The sequence below is a fragment of the Tigriopus californicus genome, chromosome 12 (assembly GCF_007210705.1).
Source record: "Tigriopus californicus strain San Diego chromosome 12, Tcal_SD_v2.1, whole genome shotgun sequence".
In the NCBI taxonomy this organism is placed as follows: Eukaryota; Metazoa; Arthropoda; class Copepoda; order Harpacticoida; family Harpacticidae; genus Tigriopus; species Tigriopus californicus.
In genome coordinates this window covers 4,527,883-4,537,899 of record NC_081451.1, presented here as the reverse complement: position 1 = coordinate 4,537,899, position 10,017 = coordinate 4,527,883, and the positions used below count along the sequence as shown (strand labels likewise).

Genomic DNA, 10,017 nt, shown 5'->3' with positions numbered 1-10,017 from the left:
GTTGTTTTTATTGACCTTGTTGTTGTGGTTATTGTTGTAGTTGTTGTTAAGGTCGTTGTCGTGGTAATCGATATAGTTGATGCTATTTTGGTCGTTCTTGTGGTTATTGGTATAATTGACTTTGTTTTGGTCGTTCTCAATATTGGTATTGTTGTGGTCGTTGTTATGGTCGTTGTCGTGGTTATCGATATAGTTGACGTTATTTTGGTCGTTGTAATTGTGTTTGTTGTTGTGATCGTTGTCGTGGTTATCCGTATAATTGACGTTGTTTTGGTTGTTGTCAATATTGGTGTTGTTGTGGTTGTTGTTGTGGTCGTTGTTGTGGTCGTTGTTGTCGTGGTTATCGGTATAATTGACGTTGTTTTGGTCGTTGTCATTGTGGGTGTTGTGGCTGTTTTTGTTGACCTAGTTGTTGTCGTCGTTATTGTGGTAGTTGTTATAGTCGTTGTTGACATTGTTTTAGTCGTCGTTATGACTGATACTGAGGTCGGAGTTGCTCCTTTGCTCGTAATATTAGGTTCTAATGATGTGGTTGAGGTAGATGTTGTGGTATTGCTTGTCATGGGTGGAGTGCAAACGAATTCACAAATTACCACAGATTCCGTGCCTGTCATTATCCTGATGTGTCCCTGATCGTTCAATCTCGTCCCTAGTTTATCCGATGTTGTAAAAGGGGATGGCCGAAAAGACACTGACAAAAAATCTTCTGAATTTGAGAGAGGTTCCCCTGTGTTCCAAATCAGTTGACCCAAACACTCTTGGTTGGCGCAACTGACAGCCTTGGATCCGTAAAGGCCGATAGGTACTTGATCTGCAAAATAGGTGGACAAAATTGCCAACTTAAGAAAATTGATGAACTCCTAGCTCACATGTTACATGATTAGCAGAAGTGAAACAGACCTTGCTTTTCGCCCTCTAAAAATTGGATTACTTCGGTTAAAGAATCCACGTCTTCTTTAGTTTTTAGAATCGGGAGATTGCCCCCTGTTTCCGAGATGCATTCACTCTCTGCTCGAGACCAAGTCAAACGCCTTTCCCGCAGATATTGATAGAAATGGTTGCCGACTTTGGAAAATTTAGGTGGAATTGGAACATTTCCACAACTTTCAGCTTGAAGTATCCACGAGTCTGAATTGCAAAGGATATTTATCGAAAACTTGTCTTTATTTATCAATGCGCGCTCTTTAGGACCGTCTAATTCTAGAAACGTTTTTTTTCCCGACGTTTGGGTAAAAATTGGCAACCCTAATCAACTGGCGAGCCATTTGTAGTGATCAAAATTTGGCGTTACCATGAAGTATCAACGCATTGATATTTCTTTATTGAACCGTAAAATAAGGGTCAGGATCTTTATGGAAGTGTCAATTTTGCGGCAACGGCCAATACTGGAACTAGTTAACAAAAGTGTTTTCAAAAGATCACCCAAAAGTCCCCATGACCAATCTATGATTAACATAAATGAGCTCACCCGGACAGATAAATTCGCACAAGAATGCCCCGTTATCAATGTTGTCGCACGTTTCTGACTCGATCTGTCCTCCCTTTTCCAAATTGAAACACTCCTGATACGATTTCGCCCTTATTTCCATATTCCCTTTAGTCTCCAAAATGAAAGGCTCTCCATTGTCCCAAAACAATTGACCATTGCATTCTTCATCTCGGCAGCTTATACCGTTGGTATTTTGCAGTCCAATAACTCCTTTTCTCACTGAAACGCGAGAAAAGGGTGATGCAAGTACTCTCATATGAGACAATTAATGGCCACGAGAGCAATAGATTATCACATCTGTCTTTCCACGGATTTTGGTCAAGTTCGGATTTCAAATACTCGAAGAGGCTAACAGATTTCACTCGTGGGCTTTTTTGCCATCTCGTTTGAATTGAAACTCAAGTAAGCCTAGTTTTATGGAAACTTAATTCAAGAAAAAAGAAGCGTTACCGAATAAATCGTCATTGGTTTGCATACAAACAATTGCGCTAAACCATCCCTGTTGTACCATGAACGTTCTTTCTTGCTTAGGGTCTTAATTGCATACTGTGAATATTCAGCACATTCGATACACGTTCAATTTGGGCTGCTCTATGTAGTTTGTTTTTTTGAACAACCTCATCAGGGCCTCCTTACTGCTCGTGGAAATAGAATCCCCGACAGTTCAAGATAAACCATTTATAATTTCGTTTAATCTATGTTCCTACGGCTCCAAAAAAGAAGAGAGAAGGATCCCAATGCCAACCTGAAAACCAACCTTGAGTCTTCAAGGCTTGAGGGAGCTCTCAAACGTACATGAAGCTTCTACGGTCACTACAATTAACCCTAAATTCTGGGTTGGGACAAAGCTCATGAATGCTTTTGAAAACGTACAATATTAGGTACCTTTCGTACCTGGTCTGAACCCTATGCAGTCCCAACCTTTTTAGTCTCTCCCAATACGAGAGCTCTCTCATTCCTGTGATGTTCCTAGAAAAACATCTTTGGACCTGCTCGAGCTTTTGCAAACCTGCTGAACTAATTGGAGCCCAAATGGGTGAAGCATATTCAAGAAGGTACTGGACAATCGACTTGTACAGAGTTAGCACCGTGATGTTATCTCTAGACTTAGACGTGCGATATATCCAACCACACATTTGAAAAGGTTTACCCACCTTCAAGACTGGATATGCTCATCGAACTTTCCATTATTTTGGAGGACTAAACCTAAATCTTTCATGGACGAAACCTGCTCGATGTTTTTATCTCCATTATCTACGAACGGAGTGTTTTGTGAAGTTGAACTAAATGTCATTGAGCGGAATTTTATTCAATTCAAGGGCATATCATTATCAACAACCCAGGAGTTGATTTGATCTAAGACCTCCACCAGACTACCGGAATCTTGAGATTTCAAGACACTGGATGTCGGCCGACCGATCACTCGGTTGGCCAATCAGTGCACTAAACCGGTGTGTGATCAATTCCCAGGAGACCATCAAGGGATCCCTCGAACTTAACCAATTGCTTCCTAACAGAAATAAAACGTCTTAACTAAACGAGAACTTTGCTCTGGATCCCAATGTCATCAAGTCTGTTAACTAAAAGGCCATGTTCTACCTTGTCAAAGGCCTTGACAAAATCGAGATAGACTGCATCAACCGAGTTACTGGGGAGCAACTTATCTCCCCTTTTGAAAATTGGAACAACATGAGCTAACTTTAGCGACGAGGGAAATTTGCCGTGATCCAAAATGCATCGTATAATGTACGAAAAATAGGAGCATCCCATCAGAAACTGAGATGGCACACCATCAGGACCAGGAAAACTCGAAACCATCAGGTTTCTGATGGCTTCTAAAGCATCTTGTTTTGTGACTACCACATCATTTAACCGCTCAACTTGATTAGTCTTGCTAATCTCAATGTGCTCATCATTGGTGCAACAATGTATTGAGCCTATAGTCGTTGGAGTTGAAAACACACCAGAGAACTGATCTCCGAGTATGTTAGCCCTTAGATTTCTAGACGCTGGATGTCGGACGACCGACCACTCGGTTGGTTAAACAGTGCAATAAACCGGTTTGTAATCAATTCCCAGGAGACCATCCATTATACTGTTTTGCCAGCCGAGTGGTCGGTCATCCGACATCCAGTGTCTAGAAATCTATGGTTAGCCATAGCCTCTACATTGTTTACGGCTTTCTCGTCGCCCTCAAAAGGACCTGCAGGGTGTGTCATCTTTCTCTTTGAGTTTGCGTATGAGAAAAAGGCCTTTGCCCGACAATGATCCCAGTTTTTTACCGGGGCAAGCAAGACAATTGATGGGCGGTGTGTTTCTGATGAAAAAAGAAGACAGAATTGTTCAGTTTACCTTGGAGAGTAGCCTCGATTTCCAAGAAGACCGAGATCGTTCTGGCATCCCAGGGAGTGAAGGTACCTAATGATTTATTTCCAGCTGTTTTTAAAGTTCAGCATTCTTGAATCATAGAATAGAGGATGACTTTGATAGATGCACAAGACTAGGATAATCACCACATTTTGCGGGCTTGTTAACCTTAGGGAGCAGGGATGAGAATTTATTAAAGACCATTTTCTACCTCCAGAAAATGGCAGAAAATGATGCAATAACGGTGGCAGAAAATGGCAAAAATGGAAAATTATTGACACCTTTAAAACCCTTTTTATCATATTTGCATACGTTTTCAAGTCGTTTTCACGCCTAACTGTATCCTTGACATGCAAGGAAGGGGATTTTGCGTAGATGTGCGAAATACTACTCAAAAAATATCACTCAATTCTAATAAAGTTTGAATTTTGCCACATGAATTCATCATGAATAGGGTTGCTATCAAGCTAATCTATTTTTAGTCACTATGACTTTTGATATCAGTATAAATTTCATGTCTGACGCATTGAAATATCTTTCAGATTTGATTGAATAGTTGTGCATTCATTTTAGATACTCATATTTAAAGCTTGTAAATAATACTTACGTTGCTGGGTAAAATGCGTCATGCTTCACAATTGTTTTGGACTTGCTCGAATTTAAGTCAGATACTCACTTGTTTGCTTCTAAATTGCGCATAGTACTCAGCAAGGATAATTTCATTACGTTATTTTATCATAGACCATGGTTTCTTATTTCGGTTAGGAATTTCAAGCACCGGCGGCATGGATGAGAAATCATTAAAAGCCGTTTCTGATCAGGTGGCAGAAAATGGTGGCAGAAAGTGGCAGAACTTCCTTTCGAGTGCATTTTTGCCAACAAGGATATAACTTGAATGGGAAATTAGTTAAAGTCATTTTTGACCACCTGGCAGAAAATGGTGGCAGAAAGTGGCAGAAATTTCTTCAAAGTCAAATTTTGCCATCACTGGCTGGCGGCCATTTTGAACCACCTTCCACCACTTTCTGCCATTTTTTGCCATGACATGGTAGAAAATGGTAAAAATTCCTTCACAATTGATTTTTGCCATCGTTGTCAGGGCGGCTTTACACTACGATGGAAAACCAGGATTAAATCCGGTTTGAGAAAGGAAATACGACTAGTGCTGGAGCGAGTCCAGACTCGAGTCCGATCACTTTCTAAAAGACTCAAGTCCAGATTTGTGATAAAATCTCATTCTTTGGTTTAAATTTCCCAGTATGAGTCTTTTTGTTCGACTTGAGTAAAAATGAGAGGCTTAAGTCCTCTGCTGGACTCGCCACAGCACTAGTCCTACTTCAATCCTCATACCGGATTCAATCTTGGTCTACCATCGTAGTGTAAAGCCACCCTTAATTATTGACCCAGGGGTATGCCAGACTACCGGGATTGATCGCTAACCGTGGCGAGTAGAGGTAGCTGGCTATTTGTATGCTTGGTCGATCGAATATTGTACAGTAGAATGGATGATGCTCTTTAAAGCGTACATTATTTGAAACTTTTCGTCCCTTATCTGAACACTGTACAGTCCCAACCTTTGTAGACTCTCCTCATATCTGAGAACTTGGTCGTGGAAAGTTTTTACTTAACCATCTTTGACAAACCTGGAGAACTAATTAGAGCCTAAATAGATAGATCATACTCAAGAGGTGGCTGAACAATATACTTGTACAGAGCTAGCTTCGTGATAGTATCACTAGACTTAAACGTCCCATAGATCCAAACACGCCTTTGAAAAGCTTCAATTGGATGTTTCTTATCATATTCGAGGACTATCACTAAATCCTTCATGAAAGAAAGGACAATCAATGCATACGGCACAAAAGCAAAAAATAATCTGCAGTTTTAACGTACCGTCTAAATCATCCATGTATTGGGTGAGTTGTTCTAGGTCGAACCAACTTGTCTTCTGTAGGTTCAACAATCGGTGTCCACCTGCTTGCAAACAAAAGTTTTGAATATCATTCCGAGCTTCCAGTTCCCTCCTTTCTGAGATAAAAACAAACTGCTCTCCTATTTGGTGAAAATGCAGAGGAATTCTTTGTTCATTTTGGCATTGAAAGCCTCCGTAGACTTGCTCGCATATTAGTAGTAGCCGAATCAGGAAACCTAAAATAATAATAAACATGTGATATTCCTCCCAAATGACAACTAATCTGGAGGGCAGATCGTAGTTTCTACATTAAAATGCTTTCCAGTGACAGACTGTTCTAAAGATGTCAGTACCACTGAGATTTCGGACATACCCTATTCGCTTGTATCTTTAATACCCTAGTATCAATGTCAATTATGCCACGGACTTCTACAGATTTGGACTGCGAACGGAATAAGCACTTCATACGACCACAAGTCTAGTTATATAGATTAACACGGCCAAATGTGAGCCAAAACCTATGCGTAGGAAACTCAGGACACATGGTCAAAGTTATGTAGTAAACATAACGTAAAATTCAAATTTTCGGCCTTCTCTTGGGGTCAGCTACATAAGCTTTTGATAGCATAATTTTGAAACGATGCACCTTACGAGGAAATAAACTTTTAATTGAAGAGATCTACGCCTAAATCCTTCATGGAAGAGGCCTGCTCAACATTATCTGCGAGTTGAGTATTCAAACACGTTGACCCAAAGGTCATTGAGCGGAATTTTATTTCGTTCAAGGCCATATTATTATGCAACCCTAGACTAGATTTGAGGGTCAGTGGTTAGAGTGTCCATTTTGGGATGAGGGGTCGCTGTTGGAAATGAATATCCTGTAGGCAAATAATTGGGAGGTCTAAGATTAAACCCATGAACCCGAAAAATACGTCGGCAGCTCAGTAATTAATTGCTTTACTAGATTGCATGATCCTCTTTCAATTTTGAGTGGTTGGTGTATGTAGTCGAGAAATAATTTTGAAGGTGTAAGGAAGCTAATTTAGGAATAGCCTGTTCATGTTCCTTGATACAAGGATAAGCCCAAAGGCGGGAGTCCAATCCTTTACCTATCTAAAGTGGACAAGGATTATTTGCAGCATGCATAGTCTTAAGTTAGAACGTGTAAAAAACTCTTTGGGCGTTGTTCGGCCTCTGTAGTGTAAGGGCAGTTGGAAATTTTGCTTCTTTAAGGGGAGGAAAACATGTCAACACTTTTGCTTCTTGTAATTGTAATTTTTCTGCCTCACTTAAAGAAATATATTTTTTCCCGGAACTAATTAACGACAAATGAGGCTTTAACTCCTAGTTAGGGAAAGGCAAACCAACAAAATGCAATTAATGTGACTTTTTAGCAAATGCCAAAAAGGGGAAAAATCAAACAAAAACAAGTTTCTATTATTTAGTTCCCATGACCGTTTCCCTCTATGACCAGGGAAGTTTGTGTAAACCGGAAGAACAAATGTCTCCAACAATAACATGCAGCCTACAATCTCATATTCGAAAGGTATTGTAGAGTATCAATGAGACCAGTCATTGACTTAAAACAGGCAGAGCATTTTTAACACACGTGTATTGGAAGTTTGTTTGTTTGGAAACCCAGGGAAGTGCCCCAAAACCTGGCATGGTAAGTTATAACTTATCTTTCATGTGTTATCTATCGTCAAATGTGAGGAGAGTGGCAATGGACAAGAATTACGTAAAAATCATTCTGAGTCAGAAAATAGTACGTGTAACAAACTCTTTGGGTTTTCTTTGGCCTCTGTAGTGTCTGCACCTCTTCTTTGAAGGGGGGAACAAATTTTAACAATTTTGGTGCTTGTAATTTTGACTCTTCTGCCTCTCTCATAAGGGCATAACCAACTGATAAATAATATAATAGGTTTTCCATTTTTATTTATTAACATCTGGCATTTTTGCCAAAGTTGTCAATCTATTTGTTCCTCCCATTTCGGATAAGCGGCAAAATTGAGCGTTTGCTTTTATTTTGTACACGATAACATAGTGTCATTTTGGGATACCTTTGGTTATGCAAATTACCTATTACAATGCCTTGATTTTGAAATGTAAAAGTCTTCTGAATTTAAGGGGGACGAATCTGTTTTATTTGACAAGGATAATCATGTTGGTTTGGGAAATTTAGATAAATCAAGGCTAACAATCCGTTTAGCAAAAATCTTACAAGGAAAGACGTGCAAATACAAAAGAGAGTCTTGGAAAATTGTTTTGTTAGTGTTTTAGATAAGTTATGGCAAGTCCAAAAAAAATACAAAAGAAACAGTTGTCTTCGCTTTTAACAGCTAGAGTAAGATATTAATCAGCACCAATGTCACCTTAAATTACATATTTAGGAGTTATATGACAATGGCGCAAATCTATTGTTGACAAAGTAGTTTAAACAATAACAAATCCTTGCAAAATGGCTAGGCTTGATCAAAACAAAAATTGGCAGAGTGCACTGGTAACACTTACAGATTCCTGATTGCTTCATCACTTAGGCTCCCTTTTAGCTCACTCGATTATGAAATCTGAGTGAAAGAAATTTACCTCTTCAAAAGGTTATTATGCACCAAGTTGTACTACCTTTTCATTATTTTGACAGCAATGCCACCATCTAGCAATACGCTTACTTTTTTTCAAGATATGCACTAATTTTATTGTTTCATGATTACTCACATGTTATGTAAGTTATCGATATTATATGTACAATAACATCAATCATTTTGAAAAAAGTCCGAGCAATCTGGAAAACTCACTTCCCACATAATTTCAATGAATCACAAGTGGACTTGAACACCCCTGGTTGCTTGATGAACTTTTAAAGTTGCCTAGAACAATGGGTTACTTTCAAGATCATCAATCTTCAGCCCCTTGCCGTTTTGAACTCTGCATGCAGATTGACGGATAGTCGCAATTAAAACCAAAAGAGCAATCTGGAAAACTCACTTCCCACAAAATTTCAATGAATCACAAGTGGACTTGAACACCCCTGGTTGCTTGATGAACTTTTAAAGTTGCCTAGAACAATGGGTTACTTTCAAGATCATCAATCTTCAGCCCCTTGCCGTTTTGAACTCTGCATGCAGATTGACGGATAGTCGCAATTAAAACCAAAAGAGCGAGGACATTTTGAATAATATCTTGGGCTGTCAGTTGCCTCAAACTTTGAAGAGTCATACACGGTTGATCGCATGTCAACATTTATAATTTACAGACCACTTATGCAAATGTAATTGATTTTTTTTTTTTTGGTTTGGTTTTTCATGGGCTTTTCTAACTGCTACAGGGAATGTAATCCCCAGTACTATTTAAATGAAAGATTATAATTCGTCTATTTATTAGTTTTCAACCTTTATATGATATTTGGTCTACCAATGATTTTTAGTTGGCGTATGATTACCGGATGGTGGCTGTTGACTAGATATTTATTGATCAGTTGTGGAGGTATTTATAATAAGGGAAAATGTCTATGGTGAGTATGATGGTGGGAGCATGAGTAGTACAGGTAAATGGAAATTGATATCGGTGACTAGAATATAACAGTTGTATAACAGAGGTCGTCAGGTTTGAAAAGGAAATGTTTACTAAACCTTGTTAGAAGACGTTTCAGCATTGCGTTCCTTCCAAATCAGAAGACTGCCAACTGAGGGAGTGCTTTATCTAATTCCTCTTTGTGTTCATCCAGCAGTTGGGAGGTAACTCGTAGGGGAAACCTCATTTAGTGAAGTTTCAAAAAAGCTCTTCTCATGATTCCTGACGGACTCCATAGCAGATATTTACGTGGCTCATCCATCCCCTTGACCGCTTTGCCTTATGCTTCATCCAATCTGAGCTAGGAATTTCGGTCGGCACAGAATTGAATTGGCTCTCTCAAAGGGTCAAGTGGATAAGTGGTAAAGCAGATTTCGTCAAAGCCACGACAATATCAGCTCTTATCTACACAAACAACATAGTAATATGAGGTTTGCATTATAACAAATAGGAGTGCTTTGGCTTGCTCTCTGTTTAGTAGTAACATGGTCATACACAAATCAATAATCAAACTTCAAGAGAAGAGCTCTAAGAAGCAGGAGGTGTAAATGTGGCAAATTAGTTTTTTGGTTTGGTTTTCACGGGCTTTTCTAACCGCTAAAAGGAATGCAATTCCCAGTGCTATTAAAATGAAAAGTTATAATTCGTCTATTTATTACAATTTGTGTCCGGTTTCATC

At 39.1% G+C, this 10,017-nt stretch overlaps 2 protein-coding genes across 2 annotated transcripts in view; both read right to left on the bottom strand.

Annotated features, from left to right (window-relative positions):
• The window catches only part of LOC131892198 (GATA zinc finger domain-containing protein 14-like), a 1,089-nt gene extending 475 nt beyond the window's left edge, over positions 1–614 (bottom strand). Inside the window, exons 1-2 of the mRNA XM_059241985.1 lie at positions 594–614; positions 16–405 (exon numbers count right to left, since the gene is read on the bottom strand). Of these exons, the coding sequence (XP_059097968.1) occupies positions 16–405; positions 594–614 (411 nt within the window). The remainder of the gene's footprint in view (positions 1–15; positions 406–593) is intronic.
• A 199-nt stretch (positions 615–813) lies between these two features.
• Positions 814–8,341, bottom strand: LOC131891413 (uncharacterized). The gene is made up of 4 exons (XM_059240967.1): positions 8,280–8,341; positions 5,750–6,004; positions 1,469–1,708; positions 814–1,128 (listed from the first exon to the last, which is right to left on the bottom strand). Exons 1-4 carry the CDS (start codon positions 8,296–8,298, stop codon positions 881–883), a joined length of 762 nt encoding a protein of 253 aa, XP_059096950.1. The 5' UTR covers positions 8,299–8,341; the 3' UTR covers positions 814–880.
• Positions 8,342–10,017: the final 1,676 nt, after the last annotated feature.

Bases quoted from the DNA above. Each gene is read 5' to 3' on its own strand.
- LOC131891413 (XM_059240967.1), bottom strand. The intron at 1,709-5,749 runs GTACGTTAAAAC...CTCGCGTTTCAG, and splicing joins ATACATGGATGATTTAGACG to TGAGAAAAGGAGTTATTGGA. The intron at 1,129-1,468 runs GTGAGCTCATTT...TTTGCAATTCAG, and splicing joins GTGCGAATTTATCTGTCCGG to ACTCGTGGATACTTCAAGCT.